This window comes from Anomalospiza imberbis, chromosome 7 (genome assembly GCF_031753505.1).
Source record: "Anomalospiza imberbis isolate Cuckoo-Finch-1a 21T00152 chromosome 7, ASM3175350v1, whole genome shotgun sequence".
NCBI lineage: Eukaryota > Metazoa > Chordata > Aves > Passeriformes > Viduidae > Anomalospiza > Anomalospiza imberbis.
This window is the reverse complement of record NC_089687.1, coordinates 38,578,116-38,596,078: the sequence shown is the minus strand read 5'-3', so window position 1 is coordinate 38,596,078 and position 17,963 is coordinate 38,578,116. Positions and strand designations below refer to the sequence as shown.

Here is a 17,963-nt window from a genome sequence, read left to right as displayed (position 1 = left end):
AGCAATTTTGAAGAAAAATAAAATCTCTGCTAACTCAGGTGGCCCCAGCAAAGACAGCCTCCTGGATCAGCCCTCCACAGAGCTCCAGCAGCTCAGCCAGCCAAGCCGCGACAGACGAGGCCGTGTCTGCCATGCCCTGCGCAGCTGATCCCGCAGCCTCTGGAACATTGGGATGGGAGCCTGCTCTACTGCCTTGAGGATGCACAATGTGTCAATTGCCAGGCGTCCGACCGTGAGGCTGGTGTCGTTTGCCATTTCTTCAAGGGCTGAAAGAGAGAGGATCAGAGCCACGGTCAGATGCTGGATCTGCGGGGAGCCGAGGAGAGGCCCCTGCCAGGGCCATCCCTGCCTGCTCTTGCCATGGTCCGGAGGGAGTAGGGACCAACGGGGTCAGCCCGAAGCTGCGGGCCACGAATCCCCCATGTGTCCCTGAAATCTCTGTGTGCTCTGCCCAGGCCAGCCCTGGTCCGCACAGGGACCAGAGCCCTCCGCAGCCAGGGCAGGGATGGCAGCTCCTCCCGCCAGCCCCCGCTGTCAGCCCGCTGCCCTCACTAAGCATTGTAGACCAGCTGGAGCTCTGCCTGCTGCCCCCTCAAGCTCCGCCCGGCAATCCCTGTGAACACAGAGGCTGTCACGGCCCCAGCGGCACAGCTCCCTGCCAGCGGCGCTGCCAGCCCTGTGGCCACACGCCCTGGTGGCCCGGCAGGGCTCAGCCCGGGCCCTTGCCGCACGCTGCCGCCCCACGGCACGGCTGCCGGAGGGCGGCAGCAGCGCCGAGGCCAGGCGGGGCTCCACGGCGCCGGGCCCGGATGGCGCTGCCGGGGGCAGCAGCCGGGGCTGGGGCCGAGCTGCGGCGGGGCGGGGAGGGAGCCCGGGCTTGTGGCTTACCCATGAACCTGACGGCCGCCTCTCGCAGGGGCTCCTGTGGGCTGTCCAGGTAGGGCAGGGCCTGGCGCAGGATCTCGGCCACTCGGCTCCTGTCCTCTTCCAGCTGCAGAGAGCGGCAGGAGGGAAGAAGGGTTGGCGCGGGCTCGGCCCCTGGGCCGGGCGCTCCCTGCGCCCTGCCCCGGCCTCCCCTGCCCGCACAGCCCCGAGGCCCGGCCAGCAGCCGCTGGCACCGGGCTCTGGAGGGGGCAGAGGGCCGGCTGCTGCCCGGGGAGCCACGGGGCCGCCCTGCAGCCCCTCCGGGCCGGGGGCTCCATCGGCACCCGGCTGGGGCCACAGGAGCCTGGAGAAGAGCCAGTGCGGCCTCTGGGTGCAGCACCGGGCAGGGGCACAGCTGCCAGCCCACACACCGAGCACTGCGCTCAGGGGGCTTCTCCAGGCTGAGCATGGGGCTTCCCGGCCATCCTTACTAGGCGGTTGGCGAAAATCCAGACTTTCTCCTTCTTGACGAGTCTCGCAAGATCCCTTCTCTTCAGGAACTCGGCCACACAAAGCAGCGTTTCCCGAGAAGCCTGGAGAGCAGCAGAGATACGGGGATGGCCCCACAGCCCAGGGCACAGGACCCACGTCCCTCTGCCAAGGCCTGGAGGAGGCTGCAGCCCGCCAGGGCAGGAGACAGCCGAGCCCCCTGCCAGGGGGACAGCAGCAGCCCACAAAGTCCTCACCTCTGCCACGCGCCGATTCTCATCATGGCAGTGGAAGAAGAGTGGCAGCAGGCTGTGGCGCACTTGTAACTTCAGGGCCTTGCTTTCCCTTCCCAGTGGAAGAGTCAGCAATGTTCTGAAGAGACAAATGGAGAGCAGCTGTACCTGGCTATTGTCCTGTATTAAGAGACAAAAAGAAGACCTCAGCATGGGCTGCGAGGGGGCTCAGCTGGGCGCATGCCTGCAAATCCACAGGGCACCAAGTGTCTGGGCAGTACCCAGTGGCCGTGGCTGGGGGCACAGAGCCTTACGAGGTCAAAGAGTAGCACAAGTGCCTCAGCCAGCTGCAGGGCGATGGGGCTGCCTATCCATCTGTCGCTGTCCAAGATTATAAAGCTGAGTACCATGACTGTTATCTTAACAATCTCTCCATCTGCATCCCGCAGGAGCTCCACAAGACTTTCAGTCAGGCTCCACATTGTTTTGGTCTGTGTAGAACACAAGTTTGTGAACGGCCACCCTGCTGCCACAGGGCCAAGAGGCCAAAGGCCTGTCCCGAAGCACTCGGGCAGCTGAAGTGGGAGGCAGGAGAGCTGGGAGCAGCTGCCCCAGCGCCCAAACTACAGCCAAGCCCAAGCGACGGTGTTCCCCAGCCCCATGCTGCCTGCACGGCTTCAGCCACTGCCCCCTTCTCACCGTCGAGGGATTGTCAGTGAGCTTGAGAAGGCCCTTGAGTGCCAGGCGACGCCTCTCCCTGCACTCACTCTGCAGGTGCCTTGAGAAGATTTGCAGGACTCTGTCAGCCTCGCGTTCACTCAAGTCCAGGTGCTCAAGGACCTGAAAGGCACGGGGCAGTGACAGGGGACCCGGCCGGCAGGAGCCCAGAACCGCACAGGGCTGGGCCCAGGCAGCAGCACAGGGCGTGGACACCGTCCTGGCCGCTGTGGCTACGAGAGGGCAGAGAGCTGGGAGGCAGCTCAGCGAGGCAGCGCTGGCCAACAGGCTCACCTCCACAAGGAACGCCAGGGCGGGCAGATCCCAGCGTGGCTCCTGTGTGCTGAGCAGCTGGAGCAGATAGCGAAAGATCCGGGAACACGAGCGTATGGAGATGCAGGACATCTCCCTGTCAGGAGTAAAAGTCCATAAGATTGTGAGCCAGGGGAACAAACCTCTCCCAGGATTGACTCACAGTGGTCTGGTCTTTCCCCAGCATACAGCAAGGGGACCTGGGCCATTTGAGATTTGGCTCTTTGTGGGCACCCCCCTTTCCCTGCTTTTTCCAGGCTGCTTGGCCATCCCTCAGTGACAAGGCCCTCTGGCCCACGACCACGGGGACTGTGTGGGGCCCCCCAGGGGCAGAGCACAAATGTCAGAGGCAGTGGGGAGAAGGGGGTCTCACCTGGCCAGCAGACCCACGGCATAGTGCTGGGTGTCAGCACAGAGCAGCGTGTCACAGCCACACCTGCGTTCCATTGCCATCACCACATCCTTGTACTGCTCTCGGCACAGCAGGGACTTCAGGGTCCGCAAGGCAAACCTGTGTGCAGAGCAAGGCCCGGGTCACACTGGGAGCAGTGGCTCCTGCCCTGTTGATGCGGCAGGGACAGGAGGACTGGAATGGAGCACCTGTTGGGGCTGGTGGCAAGGCCGTGTTGCTCCTGGCATCCCTTCCAGAAGGTATCAACCTCCTCTGGCGTCTCTTCTGTGCTGAAGAACACTTGGAAGAGCAGATGCACAAGTACACGGGAGGAGTGCACCTTCACGATGTGTGAGACACAGGGCTCCTGGAGGATCTTCCACATCACCACAGTTGCCTGCAAAGGACAAAGCCCCCCGAGACCACGCTCAGTGCCGAGATGTCCGTGTGGCAGGGCCCGAGCGTGGCAGGGAGAGGCCCAGAGAAACACAGGGGCAGCAGCGGGACCGGCGGCCCTGCAGCTGCCCCTAGGCCAGGTTTCAGGCCAGCACCTGAGGCAGGGAGATGCAGTGGGGGAAGGAGGAAGGAGAGCTGCAGGAGAGGCGGCTTTGGGGCCAGCAAAGGCCACTGGCCAAAACTCACAGCTAGGGCAAAGACACCCGTTTTGTCCCCATCGGAGGTGCACGTGCTGTGCTTCGGCCAGCTCCCCAGCACATCCAGGAGAATCCGCTGCGCCAGCTTCGCGGTCCTGGGCGAGGACATGATGGTCTTCCACATGGCCATGGCAGCTCTGCGGGGTTAGAGCTCTGTCTCAGGGGGTCTCAGGCACAGCACCGTGGCCTGGGTATCTCTAGGGGCCCGGGCTGACCGCCAGCTCTGCCCACTGCCCACTGCCCCTCGCCAGCAGCACCCAGGCAGCCCAGCCCTGTGGGGACAGGCCCCTGAGGAGCAGCGAGGGAGCATGGCAGCAGGCTCGGGGCTGACATGCCAGGGCTGGGAAAGGGAGCAGCCAGAGGGCCCTGGAACCCTTTGTTGGTCAGACACCCGGGATAAGCTGTACAGGGCGATGGGCTGGGGAGCCCTGAGCCCTCTGGGCAGGTGGGCCCCATACCTGTCACAGGACGGGGCCACACGCAGGAGTGTCATTACTGCGTCATTTGGCTGTGCTTGGGCGAGATGCAGCAGAGTCCTGTTCAGCCTGTGCTCAGCAGAATCATTGGCCATGAGCCACTGGTGGATGTATCTCACCATGGCGGGCACCTGGAGAAGGCACGGGGCGATGTGGAAAACTGCCAGAGGGAGCGATGTTCCCAGTGTCCCCAGAGAAGTGCTTCCCTTCCCACCGCACTGCGATGGCCTCAAAGGCTCACAGGGACCAGCAGGTGTGGCTGGGGAAGCCATGTGACTCATGAGGGAGTTGAAGCATGGCCACAGGCTGCTTACTTGCTCTGGTCTGGAAACACCCTTCTCCAAAAGCAAATCCAGCAGGATGGCACTGGTCTCGTCTTCCTCCTTCCCCACCCAGGCCAGCTTGGGCACTCTCGGGGGTCTCTGCTCCATGTCAGTGACTGGATTTGTGGGTACTTGCAGGAGAGATGCCTTGGAAAATCTCCAGGTTAGCAGCAGGTCCTGCAGCAGTCCTGGAATGCACCTTCCAGAGAGAAGCCTCAGGAAGGCTACAGGACAGCAAGCCCTGCGCTCTGCTCTCAAGGGCTCCTGCCACAATGACAGGAGACTCCTGTCAGGGATTGTGGTCTGGCCTCGAGGGCACTGGAGGCAGGGGTGGGAGATGCCTCAGAAAAGCTCTGGGGCACCAAGTGCCACACTGCCCTCAGGGGCACCTGCAGAATCGAAGCCTTGGAAGGCCACAGGTCACCAAGTCCTGTGGTCTGGCCTCGAGGTCAGCTGCAGGAACAACGCCTCAGAAAAGCTCCGGTTCGGACACGAACGAGCGCGCTGTGCGGGGGCTCCTCACGGCGCCGCTCTGTCCCGTCCTGTCCCGTCGCCTGCTCTGAGCACTGTGGCGTGCTCTTGTCACTGCCAGCTCCTGTGTCACCACGTGTCACAAAGGACCCTTGGACAGCCAGTTCCCTTCCAATTCCACGGTGACCATGCTGCAGCGTGTCACAAAGGGCCCTTGGAAACACCGTCACCTGCCCTGGGGCTGCCCCCAGCCCACCCAAAGTGGCCCAGGTTGGAAGGAATCCCTGGCCCCAACGTCTCAGACAGCCCAACAGGATCTTTAGGAACGGCTCAGACCATCAGCAAACCCTGCCCTGCTCTGCAGGCTCAGGGCAGCAGAAGGAGCCCCCAGGGCTGCCGACGCAGCCCCACTGGGAAGGGCACGGGGCCTTCCACGGAAGCTGCCCCGGCCTCCTTGGGACACGTCCCGGCTGGTGGCCATCCTAAACCCATGGGTGTGACAGGGACAAGGAACGTGTGGGCCAGGGCACGAACTGGGCTGCTCTGAGCCCTGGGGCCTGGGGAGCGCTGACACCAGCAGGTGTGGCAGAGTCCCCGCCCAAGCAGACCTGCCACCCCCCGAGCCCTGGCAGCTCTGGTGCCCGTCTCCTGCCCCAGAGACCTGTGCCCCCGGGGGGCTTCTGTGCCAGAGGGAGCCAAAGCCCACGTGCATCGGGGGCTGTGCTCCTCCCTACAGGGGATGTTGGCAGGAGCACCTGGAGCAAGTGGTGGCGACACTTGGTCTCTGTCAGATGACGTTGCTCCTTCCTGAAATGAATGTTTTTCATGGAAGGGTTTGGCAGTCCCACCACAACACCATCAGTTTCTGAGTTTCCCTGGATAATTAAATCGCAAGGGAACACTGTGAAATTTCCTTGTGCTTTTCTGACTCTCTCCTGCATTCTGAAAGATGTAGAATCTGCCTTACTGGATTCTACCTGGATTCCTCCCTGGAATTCATTAGGAAAGACCTACCTGGATTCACTACACCCCTACAGAGCTAATTATACAGGACTCAGGGACTGCAGGCTTTGCGGAGAGGTGCAACAATGGAACCTTCCCTTAACAGGGAATTGTCAATTCCCTTGACAGGCAATTGGTCAGGCTTGAACCCCTACAGCTTCCACAATGCTAGTGCTCAATGCAGACAGGCAGGATCTTCTTGGGAAAGCCCCTTTTCCAATCACTACCTATCAAGGAGTCAGTCACATACACAGGGCTGAACAACTGGAACAAATCTCGGCAGCTTTTGCGGTAACACAGCTGGGTGGGTCAATGGCACTCAGCCAACGTGGAAAAACTGTCCTTTTGGTAGACATATGGGAAACAAGTCAGTGAGAATTAACACCAACTGCGATCTTCCTGATACATCTTGGTGCCTTTGCGGGAATGGAATGAAACATCAACTTTAAGGGATTTAGAGATTTTAGAGGAGCTAAGATTTTAGTTAGAGATAAGCCTTACTAGAGTTAATTAAAACAGATGACTAGGCCTCGATGAAGTTAAGAGTTAGTAGTTAACTAATAATTGATTGCTTGTCAACACAACGTTTAGTTAGCTGGGTTTATAATGAAGAATACAGAAACTGACAAATAGCTTTTAGGAACATAAGACAATTGTGGGCCTCCTCTGTTCTGAAACCAATTGAAGACAGGGAATGGGAGTTCTACCAAGGTTCATTTGTCATATTTGCATTGAAAAGGTAGAAAGGTCAGAATGAGGAAGACTTCATTTACTTCCTCATTTTGGGACCCCTCCCCATGAAAGGGACCACCGACCCATTTCAAGGAACAAACTACGCATGCTTAATAGCTTTTGAAATGATTAGCATACGAAGCGAGGAATGGGATGTGTTGTAGATGTCGGCAAACCCAATGGGAAGAATGATGATGTCTGACTTATTTCAGAAGGCTGAATGATTTCTTTATTATAATTATGCTATGATACATTAATATACTATATAAAAGAGGATACTAAAAACTACATGCTACTCTCTCTAACTATCATATCTAACTCCCCCCACAACTCGTGACCCTGTTCTCCAGAGTCCAGACACAGGTGGATCCGATTGGCCATCAGGCCCAAACAATCCACTGTGATCCAACCAGGCATTCGCTCTAGGTAAACAATCTCCAAACGCAATCCACAAGAGAAAAACAAGGAGCAGAAATAGAAATTGTTTTCACTTTAACTTCTCTCTGTGCACCTTTATCAAAATCCTGAGAGAGAGAGAAATGTGCTTGCCACATATCACCGTTTTAGTATAAATTTAAAAAAAATTAAAAATAAAAAACTGCATCTGCAAGTCTTCTGCAGGACCCTGCAAAAGAGAGCAAACACATCTCAAGAGGCCCCCTTATCAATCTGCTAGCTATCAATCAAAAGCCAAATCACATACTGATGTGGAATGTTCCGAGATCCTTTACCTGCAAACCATCTATCAAATCTCTAAAACAAAGCTTACAATACAAAAACCCAAACAACAAGGAAAAGAAAGCTCAAAGTTCAAAGTCCAAACAGCTGATTCTCAGGAGAAGGTGTCCATTGTCTGGAAACGTTTATCTTGACATCCTCAAAAGTCCTTCTCATTGCTGAAACAGAGAACTGCTGAATCCTGAAACAAAACAACTGAAGAAAGTCCAAATAACCATGAAAAAACCCATGAAGAAAAACCAAATGCGACATCATATAATTATCAAACACCAAAACACCGAATGTCATCCCAGAGACTTCAACAACCGATAAAACCAACTCTGGGCTGATCATCAACCATGCAAACATACCTTTCTTGTGCAAAAACCCATCACCAAATAAAAAAGAAAAAAAACCTGAAAAATCTCTGAAATGCCATGGCCAAAACTCTTAAATCGACCACTTTTTTCTTGTTCTCTTGTCAACCACCTCTATTTAATTAATCTTAAATATAACTTCAATGATTTTTTTTTTTTTCCGAACTCTTGGGATCAGAAGAATGCCCAGCAAGTAGCAGGCTTTAAGACCCTGCGCAGCTGGCGGCCCCGGTCCATGCGGGCGGAGCCAAGATCCCAAACCCGGCCGTGGGGGGCGCGGGGCCCTCCGGCCGGGGGGCTGCACCAATCGGCCCCAGCCCGGCCGGCGAGGCGGGATCTTCATCTTCACAGCCCGCCCCCACCACGCGGCCAGCATCACGGCAATTCCTGCAGCATTTTGTTCATCCCGCACCTCAAACGAGAGCAGGACACAAGAACTGCCCCCGGGCTCAGCAGAGAAGGTGCTTTCCCCAGAGAAATGTTGATTCTCAGGACTTGCGGCACGGCTGGGCCGGCACGCAGCTCCCTGACCCCTGGCAGCAGCACCCCCACGCTCTCCGGGCACAAGACCAGCGGCAGCATTCCCAGAACTCATCCCCCCCGCCCCCCAAACGCGAGCGGGAGGGGCGAGGGGCCTCGAGCTCCCGCGGGAATCCCCCACCCAAGCAAGAATTGGACCAAGAAAAACTCTGTTCCCCAGAAAGGCACTAGACTTCATAACCTCCACTTTCGCGGCAGCTGCAAGGAGCTGCCGAGGAGCGCCAGCACCAGGGAACAGGCCGGGAGGGGACCCCGGGCTGACTGGAGGCGGCGGGGTCCGCTCCAGCGCGGCCCCCGGCTGCTGCTGCTCGCTGCTGCTGCTGCTGGCAGCGCCTGGGGACCCGGCGAAAGCCGCGGGAGGCGACGGGGCAGCCGGGACCGGCGGGGCCGGCGCGGGCGTCAGGGCTGATGTCGGCGGCGGAGCTGACGCGGGGAGGTTCTCGGCCTCGGCTGCCGATGGCTCCATCGCCGGCTGCGGCGCCGGGGGGCTGGCTTCCAGCGCGGGAGGACCGGCTGCCGGTGCGGGGAGCGCGGCCGCCGCCGCGGGAGCGATGACGGGCGGTGCCGGAGGCGCGGCCGCCGACTCCGAGGCAGGGGCGGGCGCGGCGAGCGGGGCCGGCGCGGGAGCCGGCGGGGGAGCCGGCGCGGGCGGTGTCTCCGCCCCTGCCGAAGTGGCTTCAGGCGGGCTCTCAGCGGCGGGTGTGTCTCCCAGCTCCGAATGGGCGGGAGGAGGAGGAGGAGGCACGGCTGCGGGCGGGCGGACCGGCGAGGGAGGCGGTGTCTCCGCGTCCGCCGGGGTCGGGAGCGGGCCCGCCCCCTCCGAGGGGAGGAGCGGGGACTCACACGCTGCCGGAGCAGGAGGTGGAGGAGGCGGTGAAAAAACCTCCCTCTGCGCAGAAGCAGAAGAAAACTTCCGAGCCACGGACAAAGGCTCTGCCCCCCTCCTTTCGCGGGGGGGCACCTGCCGCAAAGACTGGACTGTCGAAAAAGGGGTCCATTTCTGGACTGTCGGAAGAAGCTCGAAATAAACTCTCATGTATCGAAACGCTCGGAGATCTCGCATGGCGCTTTGCCTGATGAGGAAATACAGGGATCTCCAAGCTTCTGGATTCAGGGAAAAACCCAGATCCCTGAAAAAAACACGAGTGTCTGCATATTCAAGAAACTCCAATAGATCATCCTCAGGGATATAAATTCCATAGACCTTAGCCAAATCTCTCCAGACGGCAAATATACGGCCATGGACACAATACAAACCAGTGTCTATATCTTCAGACATTTCTTCCCAAAGTTAAAGTCCACCCCAGGTCAGGGCAGTATTATAATCAAAAATCAGTACCTTTTCAAAGGCAGGCAGAGGCGTCCGGTTACAGCAACTGCTCGGGGCTGCACCTGGTCCCATAGAGAGGGTTCCCACGGCGTCTTACTTCCCCTATCCCTCGCAGGGACGTCGGGCATGCCTTTTCAAGAGGGTTCACCTCCTTTCCCGTGTAAAATCACGGTTGTGGACCGATCCAGGGCCTGGTTCTTCATTCAACGTTCGGGGTCACCACTTGTTGTAGATGTCGGCGAACCCAATGGGAAGAATGATGATGTCTGACTTATTTCAGAAGGCTGAATGATTTCTTTATTATAATTATGCTATGATACATTAATATACTATATAAAAGAGGATACTAAAAGCTACATGCTACTCTCTCTAACTATCATATCTAACTCCCCCCACAACTCGTGACCCTGTTCGCCAGAGTCCAGACACAGGTGGATCCGATTGGCCATCAGGCCCAAACAATCCACTGTGATCCAACCAGGCATTCGCTCTAGGTAAACAATCTCCAAACGCATTCCACAAGAGAAAAACAAGGAGCAGAAACAGAAATTGTTTTCACTTTCACTTCTCTCTGTGCACCTTTATCAAAATCCTGAGAGAGAGAGAGAAATGTGCTTGCCACAAGGATGTACCAAAATTATGAATATGTATTTCTATTTTGGGTATTCAAAACTTGTATGGATAAAAGGACTCTGTAATCATTTGAAAGGTGCAGTGTGTATTTGGGAGCTATCCCTCACGCTGCCCGGCGTCGCAATAAACATACACTTTCTAACTTTAAACTGTTAGAGAGGTTTTGTCCATCACAGTTGGGTATCGGTACTAGATCAATATCCATATTTCTTTAATAAATCAGGAATAACATTAAAACCATTGGCAGGTAACTGGACTGGCCAATGTACCATGGGATCCCTTATCCCTTGGCTACACTTACAAATCAGACTCATGAAATGACAGGTATTAATTATTTGAAGACTGTGGATGAACAGACTCACTAAGAGAACACTCAGTAACCCAGTGGTGTGATACAGCAACAGTTTTCACAGTTTTGTTAGGGTGTTGCTCCCAAATTTAGGAATCGCACAACTGCAAAAGGCAATTTCAAACATCTCAGCCGAAAGAGAACTGATTGCTAATTCAACAGCAGATGCCTTAAGAAGACTACAAACTGAAATAGACTCACCAAAAGAAGCAGTCTTTCAAAACCGCGGGGTGTTAGCTATGCTAACAGCCAAATGGGAGGAGTTTTCATTCTAATGAATACCAGTTGTTGCACTTATATAGATCAATCAGGGCAAATAGCAATGGATATCCAGACCATTTGGCAACACGCATGTCCTAAGGTGACGTTATGATGCTTGTATCCCCAGTCGCCTGTCCTGTTTATGCTGGATATTATGTTCTGTGCCCTCAAGGCTGGCTCTGAAAAGTGAAGTTTTGTTTTGTTATCAGCCTGCTCACTCTCCCATGGTCTTCTGGACACAGATGGCGCAGTACATAGTGCTGCTTTTGTTTTTGCTTTTGCTCCTGCTTTTGCTCTTGCTTTTGCTCTTGCTCCTGCTCTTGCTTCTGCTTTTGCTCTTGCTTTTGCTCATCAGTTAGCTTAGCTAGGCAGTCCAAATTTTCCCTGGACTGTTTTTCTTTCCCTTTTCTTGGAACCATTTGAACCTGCTCCAGACTGGGACCTGGAAAACACCGAGAGTTTGCACTTTGTGGCCTGCAGCAGCCATTCCCAGTGTCGGAGGGATTGATAACAGAGTGACCACTCCCAGGAGAAACTTTCTGAATTTGTCATCTCTTCAGAGCAGTGAAAGAGTTTTGTCATCTGGTGGGCTGGTGGGTTTTTTTGTTTGTTTGTTTTATTTTCTTTTTTTTTTTTTTTTTTTGTGCTGGGGAGTGCATTGCCTGTTAAATAAACAGGGTTTTTTTCACTTCTCTCTGAGAAAATCCTTCCTGAACCAGGTGGGGGGAGGGGCCATGGGGGTTTGCTTTCTGGGGTGGCTCTTTCTGGAGGTTTTCTCCCAGTTTTGCCCTAAACCAGGACAATGCAAAAGTACTCCCTGAAGTAACCGAAGACATTACATCTTGGAGTAAACGTTTGAGGGAAACTCTGACATCTTGGCTACCTAATCTGAACTGGCCTACACAACTTTTTGTAGGAATTTTAGGAATTGGAACACCAATCTTAGGAAGCTGCATGATGAGCCAATGCTTCATATGGTATTGTGAACAAACTGCCACCACATATCAGGAATGGAAGCCAAATAAAATGAGATACTGGATGGAAAGAGGTAAATATTTTGAGACCACAACAAGACTATAGTTGCAAAAAAAATTTGCAAAGGATAAAAGAAAGGGCGGACTTGATGCCTAGGTGTCACAGCGCGCCGTTGTATCGTGCTGGGCAGCGACAGCAGGGGCGCGACCTTCCTCCCGTGAGCTCTGCTATGCCCAGTTATCGCTTGGTCCAGCGCAGGAGCAGATAACGATGACACAGGACTTGGGGTAGAACTGGGTAGATTTATTAGGTCCAAGACCTGGGACCCCAAGACAAAACTTAGGGGGTCTGCAGAGGTTTTATAGGGGGGAGTGGTATAGGGCAACCAACCAAGGAGGGCATGGCAGGGGAGGAATCTAGGGCAGGATTAACATTCTATAAACCTATCAGCGAGAGCTGGGGAGGGGGATAATACAAAGAAACAAATGGGGTATCAAATACTACAAGATAGACAAGGAACCCTCTGGAAAAAGGGGTAGGGATAGGGAAGATTGACAACTTGGGAGGGAGGAAGTTAGGGAAGGGTTTGGGGAGATTGGCCACTGGGGAGGGGAGGAAATTAGGGAGGAGAATAGTGGGCAAACACAAACTTAAAGCAAAAACCACACCACAACACCTAGGCAATGAGCTAATGCTTGAGCTACACAAAAAGCTGCAGATGTGCAGAAAGAAGTAGTTACTTTGTAACAGGGCATGTGAATGAAGCACCTTTTAGAAATCAGCAAATTTAGCAGAACAAGCTAACTGCAAAAGCTAACCACTGGCTATTTGAGCAGACAATCCTATAGAGCATACACAAGAAGCAGGAGTGGAGAGTTCAAGCCCGAGGAAGACTTATGAGCCTTCATTCAAAACAACCAGCAGGAGGCTGACGACCACCTCGTGCAGGAACCGTGCATGTGCTACAAGGGCTTGCATTATCACGTGATTAGAAAATATGTTGCAATATGAAGGTGGGGAAAGTATAATGTGCGCATGAAGTAAAAAACATAAAGGCTAGTGCTGGGCAAAGAATGGACGGGTGAGTTTGTGGTTGGAGCAATGGCCCTCACTCCTGGCATTGAATAAACAAATACTTCCTCCATAGGCCTTATACTGTTTTCTTGCCTAGTTTTCGGGCATCAGCACCCTAATCAGAGACACAGAACAGCGTCTCCTCCCAGAGTTATCACTACACGCTGCACATCCCCAAGAGTCTGCCTTGATGTTCGCTGGGGAATCTTGCCATTTGTGACCATCCGTTGCCACACTCAGCAGGGATGCAGTTTTGCTTGGACAAGATCTGCCACAGCCAGAGACACAGTGAATGGAGCCCAGAATATAACAGGCCAGCCAGATTCCTTTTTTCCAGAATACAGGAAAAAGAGTCAGAAAAGCACAGTGTTCTGTTCAAATCTGATTGTCCTTGGAAACTTAGAAACTGATGGTGTTGTGGTGGGACGGCCAAACCCCTCCATGAAAAACATTCATTTCAGGAAGGAGCAATGTCATCTGACAGAGACCAAGTGTTGCCACCAGTTGCTCCAGGTGCTCCTGCCAACAGCCCCTGCAGGGAGGAGCACAGCCCCCGATGCACGTGGGCTTTGGCTCCCTCTGGCACAGAAGCCCCCCACGGGCACAGGTCTCTGGGGCAGGAGACGGGCACCAGAGCTGCCAGGGCTCGGGGGGTGGCAGGTCTACTTGGGCGGGGACTCTGCCACACCTGCTGGTGTCAGCGCTCCCCAGGCCCCAGGGCTCAGAGCAGCCCAGTTCGTGCCAACCCTTCCCTCCTGCCGCTCTCTCCAGCTGGAAGAGGACAGGAGCCGAGTAGCCGAGATCCTGCGCCGGGCCCTGCCCTACCTGGACAGCCCACAGGAGCCCCTGCGAGAGGCGGCCGTCAGGTTCATGGGCGAGCCACGATCCCGGGATCCCTCCCCGCCCCGTCGCAGCTCAGCCCCAGTCCCGGCTGCTGCCCCGGCAGCGCCATCCAGGCCCGGCGCCGTGGAGCCCCGCCTGGCCTCGGCGCTGCTGCCGCCCTCCGGCAGCCGTGCCCTGGGGCGGCAGCGTGCGGCAAGGGCCCGGGCTGAGCCCTGCCGGGCCGCCAGGGCGGGTGGCCACAGGGCTGGCAGCGCCGCTGGCAGGGAGCTGTGCCGCTGGGGCCGTGACAGCCTCTGTGTTCACAGGGATCGCCGGGCGGAGCTTGAGGGGGCAGCAGGCAGAGCTCCAGCTGATCTACAATGCTGAGTGAGGGCAGCGGGCTGACAGCGGGGGCTAGCGGGAGGAGCTGCCATCCCTGCCCCGGCTGCGGAGGGCTCTGGTCCCTGTGCGGACCAGGGCTGGCCTGGGCAGAGCACACAGAGATTTCAGGGACACATGGGGGATTCGTGGCCCGCAGCTTCGGGCTGACCCCGTTGGTCCCTACTCCCTCCTGACCATGGCAAGAGCAGGCCGGGATGGCCCTGGCAGGGGCCTCTCCTCGGCTCCCCGCAGATCCAGGATCTGACCGTGGCTCTGATCCTCTCTCTTTCAGCCCTTGAAGAAATGGCAAACGACACCAGCCTCACCGTTGAAAGCCTGGCAATTGAAACATTGTGCATTCTCAAGGCAGTAGAGCAGGCTCCCATCCCAATGTTCCAGAGGCTGCGGGATCAGCTGCGCAGGGCATGGCAGACACGGCCTCGTCTGTCGCGGCTTGGCTGGCTGAGCTGCTGGAGCTCTGTGGAGGGCTGATCCAGGAGGCTGTCTTTGCTGGGGCCACCTGAGTTAGCAGAGATTTTATTTTTCTTCAAAATTGCTATTTTCTTCATTTTGTTTTCCTTTAGTATGTAAATATAGAATGTATTATAATAGACAGACTCCCAGGATCTTTCTTTTGCTGCCCAGAGTGTGCAGGGCATAGGGGAGGAGGGGGAAATTTTGCTTGGGCTCAGCCAGGTGCCCAGGCATGCAATGTTGCAGGGAAAATGGCCAGAGGCCCCTTGGCCTTTGGCGGTTCTTCTGAAGCCTTTGTGCCGCCCACAGAGCGGGTGGGCAGGGCCGGAGCTGCGGGGATCCCTGCGGGAGCGGTGCCTGGAGATGGCCACAAGCCCTGTCCCAGGCAGGAAGCGCCATCCGTGTGCTCCTGCCCGTGTGTTGCTGGCTGGATTGCTGAGGGCTCCGAGGTGCCTCTTGATGGGGCTCCTCCGGAGCTCCTGCGGGGCTGTGGCGCTGCTGCCGGGCAGGTTGGCCGGGCTGGGGGAGACCCTGAGAGGCTGGGGCAGTGGGCAGCCCTGAGCAAGTGGGTGTCAGAGGCCACCAGCGGCCCACAGGCAGCCGCCTTGTTCCCAGCACCCGGCTGCTCTGGCGCTTCCCCAGATCATCTCCCAGGCCTGCGGCAGAAGCCCTCGATGCTGGGACACCACCCCAGCAGGAGGGAGGGGACACCCCAAGGTGCCCAGGCTGAGCTGGCTGGGGACACGGAGGGCAGGGGGCGGTTGCCTGGGCATGGCCACTGGCTGCTGCCAATGAGGGGCAGGCGGCAGAGGCAGGGCTGGCGGCCGGCCCCGGCTCTCGCGGCTGCCCCGGCCACGGTGCTGTGACCGAGGCCCCCCTGACACAGAGCTCTGGGGCCGCAGAGCTGCTGTCACCATGGGGAAGTCGGCCGTGTCTCACTGAGCAGGGCTGCGGAGGCGCTGCTGCCCCGGCGCCTCTGGACCCCACAGGAACAGCACCGGAGCGTGCTCAGGCGCAGCAGCACCCTGAACACCGGCACCTGCTGAACGAGGCTCCCGCACCCACCGGGATGCCAGACGGGGGGAGACTGTGGGCGCAATTGCCCGTGCTTTGGCAAAAGGCTCCATCAGCGTTCACCACAATGGCTTTCTCTTGACTTGCCAGCCTCACAGCAACGCTTGGCTTCCATGGCCGTTGTCTTGGTTTGAAAAGACAGGAGTCTGTGAAGGAAGGCAAAAGCCTCCTGTGAAATGGAAAAGGTAAACCCCCTCCTTCCGAATTATCACAATTTCAGAATTAAAAGGGCTCTCAGGCAAAGATATGAGAATGGGAATAACAGTTTTTTACTAGGAAGGAAAAAAAAAACTAAATAACAATGCAATTTAGCACAAGCAAAAAAAAAAAAAACCACTGGCAGAGTGAGAAAAACCTGACACCCTGAGAAGTTAGGGTGTTGATAGTAGTCCAGCCAGATGGTGGCTGCTCCTCCTGGAGCGGCAATCTGCAGAAGGGTGTAGGTCCTTTCTGAAGATGCGGCGAAGGAGCAGCTGGGCCTGGTTCCTGATTCCTCTGGGAAATCCGGCGAAGAAGGCTTTCTGTTGTCTCAGAAATGCTTGTTTTATGGTGGCAGGGATGCTTGGCTCCTCCCTCTGGGTGGAGCATCTCACAATGGGATGATGTAACTAGTCTTACCAGCCACAGTGAGTAATTCAATAGCCCATTAACAGGAGATTATCTTCCTGGCAGTGTCATTGTTCTTGAAAGAGATAAGAAAAACTGCCTAACTCCCAACAGATGGCAAAAATAGAATACATGCTTATTTTACAAGCCAGGACATTATCCACCCCTTATTCTATTTCCATCTGTGTCACAATGAAATCTTATACTCAGTTCTCACTTAAGACCAGGTTTCCCTGTGGTACACAACGGGTTTCCCCATCTTTCTCCATTACCCACCAAGTGTAACCAGGTCCTTGAGCAAAAACAATCCCACGGATGGGTTTGTCTCTGCCTGAGGTGGGATTAATCCAAACAGTTTTCCCTAAAATACCCTTCATAAGTACCACAGGGACTTTATCTCCATCTACTGTGTGCAAGGGTTCAGGCTGGGCAGGGCCAGCTCGATTGATGGATCCTCGGGTGTTGACCATCCAGGTTGCTTTTGCCAGGTTATTTTCCCAGTTTCTAAATGTTCCCCCACCAAGTGCCTTCAGGGTAGTCTTAAGGAGTCCGTTGCACCGTTCAACTTTGCCGGCAGCTGGAGCATGATAGGGGATATGATATATCCATTCGATACCATGTTCTCTGGCCCAGGTGTTGATAAGGCCGTTCTTGAAATGGGTGCTGTTGTCAGATTCAATTCTCTCAGGTGTGCCATGTCTCCACAGGACTTGCTTTTCCAGTCCTAAGATGGTGTTCCGGGCAGTGGCATGAGGTACAGGGTAGGTCTCTAGCCATCCAGTGGTGGCTTCCACCATGGTCAGCACGTAGCGCTTGCCTTGGCGTGTCTGGGGCAGTGTGATGTAGTCAATCTGCCAGGCCTCCCCATACTTGTACTTGGACCACCGCCCCCCATACCACAGGGGCTTTACCCGCTTGGCCTGTTTGATGGCAGCACATGTCTCACAGTCGTGGATAACCTGAGAAATACTGTCCATGGTTAGATCCACCCCTCGGTCTCGTGCCCACTTGTAGGTGGCATCTCTGCCCTGATGACCCGAGGCATCGTGAGCCCATCGAGCCAGGAACAACTCCCCCTTATGGTGCCAATCTAAGTCTATCTTTGACACTTCTACTCAGGCTGCCTGATCTACCTGCTCGTTGTTTCGGTGTTCCTCATTAGCCCGACTTTTGGGGACATGGGCATCTACATGATGGACTTTCACTGTTAGTTTCTCCACCCGAGAGGCAATGTCTTTCCATATATCAGCAGCCCAGATTGGTTTTCCTTACGTTGCCAGTTGGCTTTCCTCCACCTTCCCAGCCAGCCCCATAGAGCATTGGCTACCATCCATGAATCAGTATAAAGGTAGAGCTTTGGCCACCTCTCCCTTTCCGCAATGTCCAGGGTCAGCTGAACGGCCTTGAGTTCAGCAAGTTGGCTCGATCCACCTTCTCCTTCGGTAGCTTGTGCAACTTGTCGTGTGGGGCTCCATACGGCTGCTTTCCACTTCCGGTTCATCCCTACGATGCGACAAGAACCGTCAGTGAAAAGAGCGTAACGTGTTTCCTCTGCTGGTAGTTGATTATAGGGTGGAGCTTCTTCAGCTCTTGTCGCTTGTACCTGCTCCTCATCGTCAGTGAGACTAAAGTTTTCACCTTCTGGCCAGTTCGTAATGATCTCTAAAATCCCAGGGCGATTCGGGTT

General features: G+C 55.6%; 2 protein-coding genes across 2 annotated transcripts in view; one reads left to right on the top strand and one right to left on the bottom strand.

Annotated features, from left to right (window-relative positions):
• Positions 1-17,963, top strand: part of LOC137477554 (maestro heat-like repeat-containing protein family member 6) — a 123,552-nt gene that overhangs the window by 97,119 nt on the left and 8,470 nt on the right. The gene's annotated exons all lie outside the window — the stretch shown is intronic.
• LOC137477555 (uncharacterized) lies at positions 1,793-17,253 on the bottom strand. Its single transcript, XM_068196780.1, has 9 exons — positions 16,893-17,253; positions 8,526-9,143; positions 4,118-4,295; positions 3,649-3,796; positions 3,216-3,403; positions 2,989-3,126; positions 2,598-2,712; positions 2,286-2,426; positions 1,793-2,077 (listed from the first exon to the last, which is right to left on the bottom strand). The coding sequence occupies exons 1-9, from the start codon at positions 17,251-17,253 to the stop codon at positions 1,793-1,795; spliced, it is 2,172 nt and encodes a 723-aa protein (XP_068052881.1).

Bases quoted from the DNA above. Each gene is read 5' to 3' on its own strand.
- LOC137477555 (XM_068196780.1), bottom strand. From the start codon at position 17,253: ATGGACAGTATTTCTCAGGTTATCCACGACTGTGAGACATGTGCTGCC. The intron at 9,144-16,892 runs GTATCGAATGGA...CTGCTCCGGCAG, and splicing joins CACCTGGGCCAGAGAACATG to CGTGTGAGTCCCCGCTCCTC. The intron at 2,427-2,597 runs GTGAGCCTGTTG...CGTGCCTTTCAG, and splicing joins CCCTGGCGTTCCTTGTGGAG to GTCCTTGAGCACCTGGACTT.